Raw genomic sequence first — 18,502 nt, 5'->3', positions numbered from 1 at the left:
ACATGTTCCTGTAATGACAAAAGCAACACGACAGGCTTTCAGGAGTTCTGCTTAAAAAATGACACACATTAAAACAGGGTTACATACCACACATCTGGGGTCCACGAACCGACGTCTGGAAATGAGAAAAGAGTTTCATATGTTGGTGGAAATATTTCAGTGGAGCCATTTGTGAGCATTTTACTAGTGATCTGGAACACGTCACGTGGGCCTGAACTGTTAAGTCTCTTAACTGACTGGATTTATCAAATGAACAATGAACCAATATGAAGAAATGTCACAGTCTTTCAAATGTGACTTTTTAATGGTGCTAAACCAGGTGTCTTTTGGACTGTTGGTCAAACACTTCTGTACTCACGCAGTGGCAGGTTTACACAAATGAATCATTACACTCTTAGCTATGACCAACAATAATGATAGTAAGAATCACTGACATATTCATTTGACAGTCTCTGTGCTGTCAGAGTATCTAACCCGCTATAAGGCATCACCAGATGTTAAAACCAGATCAGAAACCTAACCTCTGGCCTTGTATTCAGTTTCACTGCCTGAATGCGTTTCCTCTCACATTCAAAAGTGAGATAATATGTTGCAAAGCCCTGAAACACAGAGCCCACAAAAGTAGGCTTCCCCATCTGCCACATCAGAGTAATCAGAAGGACAAGAAACATAAAGAAACAGCCCACAACCCCAAGCAGCCTCACACCTCCGCCTGTAGTTCATTTCACAGGCTGTCAGCCTCTGAATGCTCATTGCACCGCTGCACTGGTGTGTACGGACAGCCTGTACATACACACGCATATGTGTGAGTATGTGTGAAGGAATAGATGCGGCGTGTAGGCTGAAATAGAAAAAACCCTGTATAAGTGCAGTCTGCCATGAACACTCGTTTACATACGGAGACTTTACATTTGAAAGTGGCTGCACATCAGAATTCATAATGCTGCACTCACTGTTTCTGCATTTACATTTGAGTGCAGGCGCGTTTATTTTATTGATATTTGAATCATTTTTCTTTACTTCAGAACTCAAAATTATTTACTTAAAAAATAAAAAATAGGGCAATGCATGTGACACAGCCTGGATTTTAGCAGAACTGTGACATGTATTTGTGTACATACTCACATTTAGCTGCCGTTTTGGCAGAACTGGGTCCTGGAAAGGCCACGCGCGCACGCGCACACACACACACACTACCGATAAATCCTGCTAAAATCGACCTGTTGCATGAGATTAAACCTTTGATAGTATATCGGTGCCACGGAAGGCATTAACCTCACTTATAAATAACCTGTTGCCGATCACGTGGGAGGCAGAATGTCTAAAAGTAGGGAGACTAAAAATGGAAAATCGTGCTCTTTAGTTTCTTTTATCATAGAAAGCGTTTAACTAATTTAATGTTTATTTAACAAACGTGTTTATTGTATAGCATGCGACAGTTTAATAGCGTTTTATTCATAACGTCACACATCTTTACTCCACGTCGTCTTTGAAGCACATTTCCCCCAAGCGGGCGCAGAGTCAACACAGGAAGACCGAGCGTTGGGACTACGGAAGCCGAGAGCGACCAAACTTTAAATAACTCGCAATTTTTTTTTTTTACATTTGTATTGCAACTTTGTCATAAAACGTATTTTTGTCGATTGCTCTGTCACGGAAAGTAACTACTTTTCTATGGCTGTTCATAGCTGTTCATACCCGCACGCGCAGAGAAGTTAGTCACGTGTCACAGATTTGGAGATCAGATCATGTTCTGGCTGAGCTACAGGTTTGCATCACAAGCTCTTCATGTAAAAAAAACCCCAACTAATTGGAAACACAGGAAACAGTTTACACTACAGTTTTATCCCCCCCCCCCCCAAAAAAAGGTCCACTCTGGTTTATGCAGGAAGAAAAGCATTTACTAGATTAATATACACATTACGTGACAAAGCAAAGTTCTTACAAACTGCTTTTATTTCAGTTGGGGTGAGTTCTCAGGTACATCGTGTGCTTACCTTACACATCTGGCTGAACTGTCATGAGTAATGACTCAGATTCACACGGACTGCTGCACAGTTTAGTTCAGGACGAACATAAAGATGTTTAACTTGGTCAGATAAATAGTTTGTGGCTCAAATCAGTCAAGATAGGAAAAAATATGTATATATCCCTTAAAAGTGTCCATACAGACGGGGCTTAATTCACTCAGTTAATGCTTCAAATACTGCCACGAATTTTTGGACATGAGAAGTATTAAACCATCATTAGTGATGGTTTAACCACACTTCAGTGACACATTCAAGCATGAGTGAAATGATCAAGACTCTCCGACACTGCTGTGCTGTACGCAGGGCTTACTTGAGTTGTTCCAGATACACTGATGTTGCATTAATTGCTTCCTTAATCAAAATTAAAACAGCACAAGATGACGGCAGTCCGTGTAAACAGAGTCACTTTCATAAGATGCTCACTAACAGAATATAAGGACAAACCAGCTGACACGTGAGCTCCGAGATGTCTGTTCAGAGTTTTGCTCCAGAAGCTTTAGAATTCAGAGGTAATGGACACTCAACCTCAGTCTGAACACATCCCATCAAAGAACAGATGCTTTCCAGATACAAAATGAGGTAAAGCACACAGTCTCGACTTTCCACCAATATTTTTTAATTGTCTCTTATACAGTACATCACGAGTTTGATGAGGAGGGTGCTGACAGGCCGTGAAGGAGCTCCATCTGTCTCCTTCTGTCTTTGGCGCGGTTGATGGTCATCTTAAACAAGCGGCAGTACATCTCCATGGCAACTGGAGTGTCGTCATTCCCTGGCACGGGGTACGTCACCAGGCTGGGGTTGCAGTTGGAGTCCACCACACCCACAGTGGGAATGTTCATCTTAGCCGCATCTCTGATCCCCGAATGCTGTTGAAACACGTTGTTGAGAGTTGAAAGGAAGACGATGAGGTCAGGTAAGCGGACTCCGGCGCCATACTGGATGTTGGCGTTGGTGAGGAGGCCGCCCTGCCAATACCGCGTATGTGCGTACTCCCCACAAGCCTTAGCTGTGCTTTCCACCAGGTGGCAAAATTGACGGCGTCGGCTGACAAAGAGTATGATGCCTCCGCGATACGCCACGTGGGCAGTGAAGTTCAGGGCTTGCTGAAGGTGCTCCACAGTCTGGTCGAGATCAATTATATCATGGTCCAAACGGCAGCCGTAGAGATAAGGGTTCATAAGCCTACAAAGACAATTACAATCAAAGTTATACAAAAACATACAAACGGGATTGGACAGATTATCTGTCAGTTGGGAAAATGACCGAAAAGTGACTGGTGTTGATACAACTCACCTCATGTATGTGAAACAATGACGAGCTTTAAGCAGTGCATGCAATGCTTTGTTAGAGGTGTAATCATACTTTCCAATTGGCTGGTAAATTAAGACATAAACAAAGCAGAGACACAGTCGTAATGACTTTAAAGGTGTTCACGCACACATCCTTTTTATTAGCTGGCTCTGAGTCAGTGTTTCTCAATTCCGGTCCTCATGACCCACTGCCCTGCATGTTTTCGATGTTTCCCTCCTCCACCACACCTGATTCAAATGAATGGCTGCTTATCAGGCCACTGCAGAGCTTGATGACGAGCTGATCATTTGAATCAGGTGTGGTGGAGGAGGGAAACATCGAAAACATGCAGGGCAGTGGGTCATGAGGACCGGAATTGAGAAACACTGCTCTAAGTTAATGCAACACAGCAGGAGAGACATGTCGCCCTGCTCATAAACAAACGACACAGATGGAGAACAAACGGCCAATCTACAATCAGACTGTAGGCAAATGTGTTTTGTTTCCCTAATCAGATCCTTAGGACACACCGACATCTGCATGCTATTTGCAAGTGATTCTATCCAATTTGTGTGTTGGAACAACTGATCGCACAGGACGCAGGATGCAGACTCCTGTCCCATGTCCTTGTTGCAAGACTTCTGTGATGCAGCGTTTCACTGCGAGGTTCCTTCCAGCTTTGCCTGGTTGCACAGAAGCATCTGCTCTAAATAACCCACAAATGTGTCTGAGCTGCACTGATTTCACTCAGCACTGATACCACTCCATGGTATACGCTGGGATACAAAGCACCCAGATGTGTTTCCTCTGACTGTTCTCACATATGATTTGTGTCCCTGTGGCTGTGACATGTCTTGTTTCCATCCTTTAAGACTGGTTGACTCGTCTGTACAAACCTCTGCTCATCAGAGCACGAGCACATACAATACCATCAAGCTCAGATACACATCTTTCAGACATGCTTTTCTTCCATTAATCACACAGCAACTGCACATCTCAGCCTCATGTCTAAATGAACACTTATTAAATTAAGACTGCATCAACAGACTGGCGCTCGTGTGGCATATGATCTACTTTTTTTAAAAGGTCTCGAAACTCCCCTAATATTTTACATCCTGCCGTTATCACAGGTGCACGGTCACAGTGTTTTGACGGCACTTAAGCCAAACACAGAGAGAAAGACTTCTGAAAGTTCTGCGACGACTGTGGGTGGAGAGCTGCTGCAGCATCAGAGAGCAGCATTTCCATAGGATGCAAAAGACAATGCTTCTCTTGAAAAGGAAATTATACTCATTCATCTAAAGGCAATACAACTTTGCAAGTCAGAATAGATGTTCAGCAAGCAGAAAAATGAACATGAAGAACAGCATAATTTTTTCCACAGTTCCCATTATGTCATAAACATGTTTATGCATTTGATAACTGTTAATATCAGTGAAGCATAAGACCATAAAGCCATAGTTAATGTGTAGTCTGACCTCTTATGTGCAATATACAAAACATGGCTTAAATACCGTACACTGCTCTCGCTCATAAGGAATCAATTATAGTTATAAACAGGATATTGACACAACCAGTAACTATCTCCACAGTGATCTAACAAGGGGAATTCACAATACTTTATGGATCCTGGTCTGTTGGAGCTATTCTTTGTCTGCTGGACCTGTAAACATAAAAGTCCAAAAGTGAGCTTAACAGCCCTGTTTTTGCTTTGTTCAGGTGGAGCAGGAGCATGTAAAACAGCACCGTTAGCTGTTTAATGATACCAACTCTACAATTCTGCTCGGAAGCCACATTAAGGTTATTCACCATATTAGATCCCTCACTCATATGAAACCCTGACATATGCTGTGCTGCAAGTCATGTAAACATCTGTAGCCACATCCAAAAGTCCATTCCAATAGTAGTTCATTTGATGCGAGTTTGTCTTATCCAGACTTTCTAAAAACTAGCAGGTTATGCCAGAACACAGAACAAAGCTAAAAGGTTTTGCAGTGATGATGGTTTGCTGACCCAAATATGAAAAACCCTAACAAATAAAGGATGACATAAGGCTGAAAATCCCAAACCGATAGAAACTGGTCATTCTGAACATAAATACTACATAAAAAAAGTGCATATTTAGGACGCACTGTTACACTTTTCTTATATGGGTGTAGAAGTGGGAGACAGAAAAGCAATAAAAACAAGACGTTAGATGTGGTGCAGCCATGTTATCCACAACATCACATCACATCAGGCGGGGTTTGATCACAACGGAAAAATGCAGCTTTAATATAAACAACTCGTCCAGCTTTTCAGATTAGCTGTGGAAGAACAAACCAACCTGTGCCTGGAGCCTTTTTTGTGACCAAGATGCACTCTGGCGTCGAACAAGTCCTTCAACGAAAACAGCTCCGACACACGGAAAAAGTCCGGCTTTTCAAGAGGCTGGTTTAAGATTTTCTCTGTAAGAAGACGAAGCAGTGTCACTGAGAGTCTGCAGACAAACACTATTTATGTGAATACAAATACAACGTAACTGCAACTCACCTGTGACGGTGTCAGTTTGAGGTTGAGCTGATTTAATGGAGGCGGCCGTGGCAAAGTGGTGTCCTCCGCTGGGGTATTTAATTGTGACACTTAAGTGTGGGGGTCGTAACCCCAAAAGACCTAAAGATGAGACATAAAAATCGATAAAAAACCCGAAGAACTAACCATCACCACTAGCCACTGAGCATTGAGCCACTAGCATTAGCTGTGTCGCGGAGCTAATATGTCCGTTTCACTTGATGTATGACGACATTTGTAAAGGAAGGACCTAGGTAACATAATAAACATTTATCCAAACAAAATACTCTTACACCAACATCTTCATTAAGTCAAATTTTCTGTACGTACCTTTTGTAATCGCCCGAGCAGCCATGCTTGAGAACGAACGGAAGGTCAGCAAAGTGCGCATGCGCGTCCCTGACATGCCGTAAAGTAAACTATGTGTCGTGTTAACTTTCTACAGAACACAACAAGGCCCATAACACCACCTTTTTTTCACTTCCCAACTTTACTGAAACGCAACACAACGCCACTTAAACAATTTCTTTGTTATTTAACTACAAATGGTCCAAAGAAACTTAAAACAGCATTGACTACACAACGTGTGTTTAACATTACTATTTTGTGACACTTTAAACATACAACATGTGAAAAAATTGTTCACATTAGTGTCTAAATGAACAGGTCAACTTTAACTCTCTGCTCAAATTTTGCCAAAAACATTCTCAAAACCAGAATGACAACAGTGCACTTGCAATCTGCTTGTCCTTAAAGCAGCAGAGCTGATATGAATGCAAACTCAAGAAAGAGAATAGTTATTCTTTAACAACCCACATGAACTCAAATGTCAAACATCAGCAATGTGAATGAAATTTTACGCTGTTACGTTGAGCTGGCTGTTGTGGCTCCATTTTTCTGCAAAAGAGGAAAATTAAGTTGAAGAAGCTTTTTTAATATCCGATTGCTGTTCATAGTGGTGACGAACCCATCGGGGTGCAATCTCATACCTGTTCACAGGAACAAACTGGAGCTTTCGTTTGACACGCTGCGTGCCTCCGGCGCACTTAGAAACACTAACAAGAGAAGCGTTCTCCTGCAAGCACGGTCACAAAACACATCCTTCTCATTCTCTGGCTTTGAACAGCAATCACATCCAACACTTTCCTGCCTTTACTTGATTGTACCTTGTTGCATTTTCTAACCAGGTACCTCCTGCTGAACATCCTGCTTCTTTCCTCTGAGGTAAGAGCTATGCAGGGACTGAAGGTGACGCCAGGATCAATGGCTCTGGACAAAGACCTGGGTGAGGCAAGGCAGGACAGGCATCAGATCACTCTTTAATAATTGCCTAACATGCTTGTAACTAATTCCAAAATCCACCTTTGAGATAATTCGCCTGTAAATGAAAAGATTTCCAGGCACAGTTAGAAAATCAACATGCGTCGTCAATCAGAAGACCCGCTGCTGCTCAGATTCCACTCTTTATTACACACTTAAAAGACACAGCAAATATTCTTTTTTTTCAATTGAAAGAGTAAAAGAAAAAAAAAACACTTCTTATAAAATATTTACAAAAACCCTGGCAATGCACAGCATGTTCAGTGACGTTTTTTTCTTTTGATAAACAAAAATAAATAGGCTTTTTTCACATAGGAAATTCAAGAAAACCTTTAACATGGCAAGAGAAATGAACACACTAAATACTCAGTAAGACAGAGAAGGGTAATTAAGAGTTTTCAGTGGAATCTCAACAACACTTTGTCCAAGAGGTTACACGTCCGAGACTGCTATAGTGGCCTTCATCAACAGCTGGGCTGTAAATGTCCATCTATGAATTAAAACTATACAGTGAAATATTATCCCATGTTTCAGAGCGCACATGTTCCAGGACAGATCTGATGTGCCCGAGGAGAGCCACGGCTGCTTCAGACACCGTCACTGGCTGGTTTCGTTGTGCATGGAAAAGCTCAAAAGGTTTAGCGGCATCTTTTCAGGAGATTTTCCCAAACACATCAGAGGAAAAAGAGCAATTTGAGGCGATGGTGTAAAAAGGACTGAAGCAAAGGAACTTTATTTATGACGGTGCAGATCAACACTTTGTTCGTGGGACGATGCAACTTGTGGAGTAAAATATCAAATTAGGCCCGATTACGGAAACAATCCACAAAAACAGCGTGAAGTGGAGGGCTGGAAGACTTCAGATGTAGTTCATGCTGAATTACATGAATTGTTAAGTCTGGTGTTTGTTTGAACAGTGCTGAAGTTGGATTGGCCTTTCTTGAATGAATACATTCATGCTTTTGACTCAATGAAACTAACATGAACATCAGCAGTGTTTGATCTGTTTGTCATCCGATTGATCAACTCATTTGTTCAACTGCAATGTGTGTTCTCTTGTCCGAACCCCAAAGAAATGTAAAGAAAAGCAAGAGAAAGGTACTTCCCCCCTCCCAAAGACTGAAACAATTGATTTACTGTCCAAGTAATGTTCTGTTTACTCATAAGTCTGATTTGGTCTGATCATGTTTTGTATGCAAAAGTATCACCTCTGTTTCATTACTGTACATCTAATCATATAATATACTGTTAAACTTCCATAATAATGACTTTTGTTCAAAATTTGCACATGGAAGCTAAAGGACTTTCTTCTGACTTGAACCCATTTCAGGAAAAGCACTTTTCCCATTAACATCACGCTACTTTTCATTACCCACAGTAAAAAAGAATCATCCCAAATTTGAGCATTTTTCGCTCAAACTCAAATCTTTATTTAGCCACAAGGAGGTTACTTGTCTTAGTTGCTTCAGGAAAGAAAGGGAAAGAAAAGGAAAGGAGAAATAACAGGAGATTTTCCATTACAAAGAACTACAACTTTTTTTTGTTGGTGCTTTCCACTCATGTACCAAAGCTCCACTCTATTGCTTTTCAGCGGATAAATGACACAGATTAACTTAAGAGCACAAAAAAGGAAGGAAATAAGTTCCAGGCTGGCGCCACTGTGTTACACATCAGGACTGTACTAACATATTTGATGAAAAGCACGTTTTGTTTTATTATATTAACAAATATTCCCTTAGAGCCTGTACATGAATGAACTTGAGAAATAACATTATATTAATACGTAGGGCAGAACCAAGAAATTAACTAATAAAATTATGATTCTGGAGGAATATTGATCAAAGCAAGTACTTACAATGTGGAAAAGCCCTGCTTCTTCCCTGGATCTCTCCTGCTGCCTGATTCACAATCTGACTCATCTATAAATTCTTCCTCCTTCTTGTCTTGATGCACATCTTTATCATCTATCTTCATGCTCTCGCCTTCCCTTTTCCTGTCACTTAGCGAGTCTTTTCCCTCTCTCCTTTCCCTGCTTTGAACCTGGACATGGTTGGTCATATTAGATTCCAGTTCAACAAACACACTCTTGTCCTTTGGCATTTGCACCATACTCGCTCTCTCCTCTTCCATGGAGAACTGGGGCCTGTGACCCGGCGTAAGGCTCTGTGTAAAGGACATCTTTGAGTGCTGCCTGGCAGCGGAAAAAAAATTCAAAACAGGGGGTCTGACTGTGGGATTTACTGCTGTCTCTGCCGAGCACGGAAACGGCGCTCTGCTGGTCCTCGAGGAGAACCAAGCTGCGGCTGGACTCTGTGATTTGAGACCCTTGTGATGCGGCAGAGTTGCTGGTGCAGTCTCTTTGATTTCTGACGAGGTGATGTGAAACGGAGTCCGACTCAGAGTCCTCGTGTCAGAAATCGGGAGCCCCAAACTCTGGCGCCACTTGATTGACTCTGCGCGAGAATGAGCGCTGTTAGCACTCAAAATTGGTCGATCCTTTGCCATCTGATGAGGGCCATCGTTGACGCCATCTCTCCCAGCGGTAGGCCTCCTTTGCTCGGTTCTAGCTGCCCCCGCCCCATCAGCTGGCTCCAAAAGACTGGGGCTGCAGGACTGGACCGACGACACACACGACTGTGCACTGACGGGACAGATGTCTGGCGGCCTCTGTGGCGTTCCGTCTTGAACTGAGCTGAGAGACCCTGTGAAAGGACTGATGCTTTTTCTTGGAATCTCAGCCAGCTGAGTTTCCCGTTTAATATCTGCATCTTGAACCATGGCGGTACCGTTCCTCGACACGTCTCCATCTTTAGTTTTGTCCGCAGTGGAGACTTTGGCCTTCTCGGCCAAAAACCTTCTGATCTCTTGCTCAATACTATCATCGCTGTCCACTGAGCTGCTGTCATCCTTCTGAGGAGGAGCTTCACCAGTGTGCAGTGATTGGTGGTCTCCACCTTCGGCCCCCATCACAGTTCCCGTTTCACCTTCATGAAGGTTCGGCTCCTTACTTTTATCACTTTGTCTTTGCTGTGAAACACTCTTTCTACTCAACCCGGACTGCTCCTTAATGTCATCCTTATTCTTGAGTGCTTTTTTCAAAGCGCTAGACTTGGAAGTGGGTTCAGGTTTGAACTTTTTGGTGAGTACAGCACTTCCTAAAAGTGGCTCTTCATCTTTGATGCCCTTCCTGGATTTCCGCTTCAAGTCTCTGATTTTTTTCTTAGACTTCTTTTTTGTTTTGAGCAGGTCTTTTATTGCAGTGTCGAGATCCTCGTCACTGTCAAGTGAGCTGCTTTTGTCTCCACTTTGGTCTGTCTTGTGCAACGCGGTGATGGTGTGTTGGTTTCTCTGTGAAAATGCCACAGGGCTCGACTCCTTTGTAGGCTCAAGTAAAGGCATGTGGGTTGTTTCTTTACCTTTGTCGTCTGCTCCTGAAGTCCCGTTTTTCTCCTTGAGTTTTCTTCTCTGTGTTAAAGACAGTCTTTGCGGTTTCTTTTGGCTTCCTTCCTTCACTTTCTCTGCTTCATTTATATCCCGAGGCTCCTGGGAGCCAGGTGGCTGCTTGTGCATTTGGGCCTTCTGCTCAAGAAATTTCCTGATTTCCTGCTCAATCCCATCCTCACTGTCAACAGAACTGTCGTTGCTGTCTTCGAACGGGCCGTTTTCAGGAGCAGAGGAGTGCAAGGAGGAGTCGGTGGGGGCGCAGGCGTTGATGCCCACGCTGTGATGGAAAGGCCCAGGCATGACGGTTTTGGAAATGTCCAGTATTGCTTCAGCACACATCAGTTCTGCAGTTGTATTCACCTTGGGAGGGGCGGGAGCTGGTTGCTCCTGAAAAGTTTCTACTTTGAAAGAAAGCAGTCCATTCCCTTTACCCTTTGGGCTGTCTGAATGTTCAGGCTTGGGGAGCAAAACAGATGACGGATGAGGCTGAAGAGATTTAATCTGTTTGTCTGCTCTGCCCTTTTTTTTCTTTAGTTTGTGTTTCTTCATGTTTTCCAAGCTAGTGCCACCAACAGCATGCATTAGTGCCTTGCTGAAAGGCTTCTGCTTTTGTAGAAACGGTTTGAAGACGTCCTTTTCCTTCAGTTGCTCGAGCTGATAGGAGCGAATTGCTTCTTCAATGCCGTCGTCGCTGGTGGACTCAGATTCCACTTGGAAAGGATGCGGATTGAAGGCTTCCCTTTTGTTCTGCTGCTCCTTTTTTTCTAGCTGGTATCTTTGAATGGCTTCCTCAATGCCGTCGTCACTACTCGAATCATTTGAGTCTTGCTCCACCTTTACGGTGACTGGGCATTTTGTGGTTTTATTGGAGAGGCTGGCTGTTTTAGAGGGGCTTTGCGCCGTCTCTTTTGAACTGATTAAAGTTTTGGTTGAACTCTGATTCAAATCAAAGTTTTCATCGAGCGAGGCCTTGTTTTTGATGTACTTTTTTATAGGTATGGTCGCTGGTGCTGTTGGAGTCTCAGTTTTGACATGTCTTGGGAACTGGCCACTGGAATCAAAGGATGTGTGGCTTCCAGAGTTCTGCTTGGGAAGCTCAAGAACAGATGGATTTTTTCTTGGAATTTTGGATGACTGGAAAAAAGTGGAGCAAGGTTCAGCCTTGCGTTTGTGATCGTCCTTTTCTTTCAGGTACTCAAGTATTGCTTCCTCGATCCCTCTGTCCACAGAATCGTCGCTGTCAGAGTCACTGCTGTCATGGTTGTTTGTGGAAGAAACGTGGGCCCGTGGGTTTTCAGTAGGACTTTTAGTTTTGCACTTGGCTGCCACATAAGAACCCACTGCAGCCTTGCACACTTGGGTACGGCTTTCCTGTCCTGATAGCATGTTTCCCTCGATCTCGTCACCCATCTCGAGTGAGGACTGGGTGCTCCTAAGGCTCTCTATGATCATCTGGACCTTGTCTGAGATAGGCGTGCCTCTGGTGGACAACTCTGTGTCAGAGTCATTGAAGCAAACTGGAAGGCTAAAGCCTCCAGGTGGGCCACATCTTCTCCATTCGGTTTGTGTCGCTGCGACAGGAGGTACATTCATCAAGTACATTCTAGTGAAGGATGGAGGTTTCCCCGAGCATTGGAGTGCAGCTGCCTCCCACGACATTCACATTGTTCAATCTAAGGAGGAAACAAACAAAGAAATCATGACAGATAGGTCAAAGTACAAGAGGGATTTATTTGAATAGAATTTATCAACAAAATGATTTGACTGACAGTTCAATTAAACATACACAGTATTTTTCCATTTCCTTAAATTGTCACTTTCTTTCAGGGATATTTGCTTTCTACAAAAATCTGTCACACAGCACTGCTGCTGCCCATCTATCTGGAAACAAAGTCAAATACGACTCATACTTTTACCCTATTTGTTGTGTTAAGCAGGAAAAACTGAGCACACAAAACTTAGGTGGACTTTAATACCGATCAAATTTGATCAGAGTTGAAGGAGGAAGTGTTGCTGAGAGGCTTTTACCGTGGAATAGGTTAGGAATGAATGTGTTCAGGTGTACCGACATTTTTATCACACAGACATAGGCTGGATTTTATCACAGCTGTTAGAAATTATGACCCGGGTCTAAACCGCTGTCGTAAAAAGCTCCACACAGTCGGGGCTGCCCCGTGACAATTTAGAGCCAAAATGTACCCCACGTGATTACAAATAAATAAGCTTTTAATCATGCATTAAGAGCAAAAAAAATAAAAGATAAAAACCATGAACGTAATCTTTCACAGAGGTAAGGCTCCAACCCTGCATCCCCCAAAAAATACATTAAAATTTGTAAGGAGCATCCGAAGTGTCAGTGGTAGACGGACAGCTGTGTTTTAATACTGCTATGCCCCACATTTTCTGAGCCCTTATCTTTACATTAACATTAATAAATGGTTGCGTTTATCCTGTTGCTCTTGCATTTGACAGCCGCTGTCTCATAAAGGCTTTAAGTTATGCTGGATGTTGTTGAAACTCTGCTACTTGGGTCACTTTGGTTGAATCACTGGTGGAGACAGCTTTCATATGTTCAAGTAGAAATATCACATTTTTGTTCAATTACAGTATCGTTATTACTTCTGATGCATGACTGATTCAAGTTCATGCACGCGTTTTATCTAAAAAACTAAATAAATTACAAATTCAAGTTGGGTTTTGGGATAAGTAGTCGGTTAACTGTGGCAGGCCGCCATCAGAGCGCTCTCAGTTTGGAGAAGCAGGGAGAAATTCTGATGGAGAGCTAAGCTGAAGAAAAATAAAATCCCAAATGGGGGCCATAGAAGAGCACATTTCCACCAGAGTCAGACTTGTGGCTTACTGCTGAGTGTTACTTTTGAAAAGATTTAAAAGATCGTCCCTTGTAGTTAAACTCCAGTCTTTACATTGAATATTTCATTGTCCAGTAGTTGACTTGCTGCCCAGTTTCGGAGGTCACTGACAAAATCTCTACATTAGGCCCACATGTTCATGTGTCCATGGGCAAGACATTGAACGCTACATTGCCAATGTGTCCATGTACAAAGAAATGCAGTATAAATGTGAGCGAATATGGCTGGAGGTGAAAAAGCATTCTATAATTTGGTGCGTTACCATTAAAATTGGAGGCAAATCAGTGGTCGATGCCTGCCAACACGTCACAGGCTCATCTAGCACGCTAGGTATTTTGGAGGAGTTACAGTCAACTAGCCCACCGAGTAGCCTGAGTTCAACTTTATGTTGTACGTGCTGTAAAAAGAGGAAGGGGAACACCATCTGCTGATGAGGCATGCTCGAATACAAGGATTCCATTTAAAAACCGATGGAAATGCAGGATAGTTCTGTGGGTAGAACCAAAGTCCTAAGTCTCCCGAATGGAACCGGTTCAAGAACGAGAGGTATTTTTGGAGGTAAGGATGATAGTGAGTATCTCATAAATTTTTCTCGCCACTCATTTCACCAAGTTGCAGATATATCATATTTTTTTCCATTTAAATGCAGAGGACATTGAGTTTCCCCAAATTAACATTATCGTGTCTGCTCTTACTGGGGTAGCTCACTGGCTGATGTGGAGATAAAAGAAGCTCCAATGCTTTTAAAATGTACAAAGAGGCAGAGCAAAGTAAAAATACCACTTCACCTCACATGTATTTACAGGTAACAATTAAAAAAAAAAACCCAGCAGACTTCATCCTACTGTAACCAGCTGACATGACGCTCTCTTTGAAAGAAAAGCTTGGTTTGGGCCAGTGGTGATGTTTCATTTAATGACCGACATAAATTATGCGCAGATACAGTCATGCGTCCCCATTTGGTGGAAAAGAAAAGATTTTGCCCAGAAAACTCTTTTAAGAGGCCCAAAAACTGTCCAAAGGATTCTCCGAAAATAAAGAAGATCATAAAAAAATAGAAACCAATTTCCCCCTCCAGATTTATCTTGTGACCGCTTAGGGAGGTTCAACCCCAAGGTTGGAAATCACTTGACCAAACTAAATTCAAAGTAGTTCAAACTAGTTCCACCAGTTGCCTGCAATTACACATTAGCATGAACAAAGGTCCCAAAACTTCCATGTTACAGTAGACATTTTTTTCTTTTACTATTCGTTTATGATACAAAATACATGTGGGATTCTGAATGAGAGGGTTGCATTGTGATTAAGTACTTCTACACTGCAGTAACAATACTTTTACACAGGTTAACTAATCTGAGTACAAAGGTAGATCGCTTGCAGTTTGCCTGCTAAAGTAAAATGTTCTTCTTTAATATCTATTTTAAGAGTATGCTCTTGTTTTTGCTTTGCTGAATAATCCACATATACCTGAAGATGACTGAGGATCGGAATGAGTAATGTTTAATATACATGTTAAGCACGGGCTAAATCCAGAATGTCAATAACTAGTATTGCCCAAGAACATTTACCTCAAAGATGAGCCGCTGAGCCAGTGCTAGCCTACCTGCCCGGACTGTAAATCCACCCTTCCAGCTTAGTATGCAGCCTGCAGGGGAGAATGGACACCCCGTCTGGCTCGTCTGATACCGTGGGACAATACGACTCACTCTTAGCCATCCGTAGTAACCATTATACAAGCTGAAACTGGTAGCGAGTACAAATACTGTCATGAAACAGTTGGTCACCAAAGACGCCCCGCTGAAAATTTGCTTAACGCACATCCACTGAGCTAAAAAACGTCACACCGTTGTGTGTCAACTTTGTCTGCTATATTAAAAAGAAAGTTTCACCAGACGGGCCAACACTGTGAATCAGATTTTTCTTCATTACATAATCAAACGTGTATTTGCGAGTATTTCCCTTCCGCACGCTTCCTTGTTCGCGACAAAGCAACCTCGGCAGTCCCTGTGAGCCTCTAGCGGCGCGGACCGCACCGCTGCCCGGCTTGCATCGGTAGGAGACTCCGCAGAGCAACCATGTTTCTTCGTACCGGCCATGGTTGTCAAAACACACGGTGCTCGGTCGAGAACACCACAAACTGTCGATAATTCTTGTCAACGCTTTTTGGGGGGGTAAAACAAACAAGTTGAATTTTGAGGAGCGATGACTTTGATGGCGTGAAACGGTAAAAGGATAACCGAGGCGAGTCGGTGACTTGAAAGACACAGGCGGGCCTCCCGGCTGCTGCAGCCCCGGCATTTTCTCCGGCAAAGAAAGCCTTTGTATAGAGCCACAGCTTACACTCCTAGCTCGGCTATTTTGACCAAAAAAACATCCACAAAACAGACAGTGCACAAGTTTGACTCACCTAGTAATGACACAAAACGACCACTACAATGAGTGTGTGCACTTTGCTGCGTTGATTAAAGCCGTGTTGGAGATATTTCGGTGTCCGTCTCGAGCTCACACACAGCCTAAAGCTCTCACTGCCGAGTCCCCCTCCTCCGCTCCGACTGCCGGGCTGACGAGCTTCCTCAAACCCACAGTCCAACCAAGCGTGGACCCTTTCAAATATGGCATAGACGTGTTTCCACCAGAAACATTACCGACGTACATTTCAGGGCTTTGCTTTACCAGAGAAAGCTATATGTCCATTGTAGGTCTGATGGTGTTTTATTAATACATTTAAAAGATTAGCCTAGGAGAACTCACTGTAGCTTTAACAACCTTTAACCCAGAGACCTGGGCAGCCTTCAGCCATGGCAAAACATAAATAAGTTGCATCTTGTCTGAAGGAGAGAAAATATAATTACCTGCTGTAGCGCAGATCATTTAAAGACAGTTTGTAACTATCGGGCACTTTCTTATTAGCAGTTTTATCTCCTGAGACAACTCCCAGTTTATGCTCAGCGCTGATATGAACTGTGCAGTTTTAAGTGCACGTACTTAAATATCGACTTGCTATCTGCCTAATTTCTCACCACAATATTTATATCAAACTTCCAATGTTCCAAAGTTCACGTTAACTCAAGCCAGATGTGTCAACAAGGACATTATCAACATCATGTGGACATTTATTGTTTCCATTGATACCTGTGGAAATGAACAACACAAACAGTTTTAAGCAACCAGATGTGGCTGTGGGTTAACTGCGTGTTCAATTGTCACTAGTGATTAGGAATGATGTTTTTGTATCCTTTCAGTACAGACATTGGAATAGAATCCAGAATCCAGGATTAATCCTGACAGCAACTTTAGGCACAGTCCAGAAAGGCCAGTCGAAAACAAATGACCTCCTCTTAAAGATGGAGCCAGAGATTAGCTCATGTATGAATGATGTAAGGCGAGTTATTTTCCAATTCCCTTTGCATGACTGATGTTACACGAGTGTCTGCTTTGAGATAAATCACAGGGCCACATTGTTGCAGTTGCACTGACTTCACCATGAGTTGTCTGCCGTTGGGGGAACAGGAAACTAATAAGTTGTAAGTGCTCAAAATTGGGCCATTGACTTTAAGGCCATGTGGTGTTGTTGTGTGAGACAAGAAAAACATGTGTAGAGAGAAATGGTGCACTCGTGGAGGAATAAAGCTTTGTGCACTTTTGTGGAAAATTTGTTAGAAGCAAATGACTAAATTTCCCTTTCATGTCCTTACACCTGGTTTAAACACCTCCCATTTGTGTGCTGGACTGTTTTAACTTAGTTTCCACAACTAATCCTTGTTCGTGCAGAACAATTGATCTTGACATTGAGGTAATAAAAGCATGAAACCTTGGACCGTGAATATTTTTTTCCCTGATTTTGGCTAAATACTTTTTTATTCTTTTGTAAATGTCTAACTTGTCATAAATCCTTTTTGGTGAGTGTCTAATAGAGTTTACAACCGGTACTAAGAGGTATTCTAGCCTGCTGTTTACCATACAGCATTACCAATTGCAACAACAATAACATATCAGAGAACCAAAATGAGATTTCCTTTTCCAAGACAGATATTTCTTTATGTTTTAAAAGCCGTAACATTCTTATTCTTAATCTCATTCAGCTGAGTCACAGGAGCCTGGAGCCTTTCTCAATATGTAAGAGGAAGGCTACACCATGGACAGGCTCATCACAGGACTAACACAATGAGACAGGCAGCCTATATCTAAAATCACCAATTAACCAAACATGCACGTCTTTAGAATGTGTGAGGAAACCAAGAGACAGTAGAAAACCCACATGGGTTTGAACGCAGAGATTTGCTGCAAGGTAACAGTTCCAACCACTGAACCAATGCGCCGCTCATCCTACAATACAGAGGCTTATTGAATTGTTGCACCATTAGCAGAACTGTTCTGCTGACCATCATCTTTTATTTTTTTTGAGACTCATAAAGTTCCCATCATAAAACATCTCACTATATCATATCATGACATATCACCCGTGGGTCCTTGTCCATATTGTAAATGTACACAACTACTTGGTATACTTGCTGGTCAATTTTTTTTGTTCTTATTCATTTAATTAAAATCAAGTATAAAATATTTTTTTTGTTGGCATTCATCGTCTCCACGAAAACTACACCATGCTCGATCTGAGCTAATATACAGTGCCTGCAGCTAAGAACTTGCTTGTGTAGCTCAGTTCTTGTAATTATTGGTGACATACAATAGATGGAGTCCTCAATAAACCTCAGGTGATAGTATTCACTTAGTATTCCTCAATAATTTATAAACACTGCATAAAGTGTTGATAATGTTTTATGGGTAAACATCAGTAAATGCAATGCAAAGCAAATCAGTAGCTGAAACATTTAAATGTAAAAAAATACACATACCCCTGTGGCTTTTGATCTTTTTAACTTTACAAACTCATTTACAAAAGGAGATAAATCATTTTAAAAGATGGAACTAAATTTGTTATTACACAAGGGATTCATTTAAAGCAATTTAATTTACTGATTGAATTCCAAATGA

General features: G+C 42.2%; 2 protein-coding genes across 2 annotated transcripts; both read right to left on the bottom strand.

Annotated features, from left to right (window-relative positions):
* Positions 1-1,937: 1,937 nt before the first annotated feature.
* Positions 1,938-6,331, bottom strand: mrps2 (mitochondrial ribosomal protein S2). Its single transcript, XM_072372707.1, has 4 exons — positions 6,204-6,331; positions 5,856-5,975; positions 5,650-5,770; positions 1,938-3,215 (listed from the first exon to the last, which is right to left on the bottom strand). The coding sequence occupies exons 1-4, from the start codon at positions 6,277-6,279 to the stop codon at positions 2,669-2,671; spliced, it is 864 nt and encodes a 287-aa protein (XP_072228808.1). The 5' UTR covers positions 6,280-6,331; the 3' UTR covers positions 1,938-2,668.
* A 45-nt stretch (positions 6,332-6,376) lies between these two features.
* Positions 6,377-16,310, bottom strand: ppp1r26 (protein phosphatase 1, regulatory subunit 26). The gene is made up of 5 exons (XM_072372706.1): positions 15,915-16,310; positions 9,049-12,310; positions 7,040-7,154; positions 6,863-6,948; positions 6,377-6,770 (listed from the first exon to the last, which is right to left on the bottom strand). The coding sequence occupies exons 2-5, from the start codon at positions 12,294-12,296 to the stop codon at positions 6,710-6,712; spliced, it is 3,510 nt and encodes a 1,169-aa protein (XP_072228807.1). The 5' UTR covers positions 12,297-12,310; positions 15,915-16,310; the 3' UTR covers positions 6,377-6,709.
* Positions 16,311-18,502: the final 2,192 nt, after the last annotated feature.

The sequence above is a fragment of the Leuresthes tenuis genome, unplaced genomic scaffold, assembly GCF_036924035.1.
Source record: "Leuresthes tenuis unplaced genomic scaffold, fLeuTen1.0.hap1 SCAF_19, whole genome shotgun sequence".
Lineage (NCBI taxonomy): Eukaryota > Metazoa > Chordata > Actinopteri > Atheriniformes > Atherinopsidae > Leuresthes > Leuresthes tenuis.
Note: the sequence above shows the minus strand (reverse complement) of the source record. Positions and strands in the feature narration are given on the sequence as shown.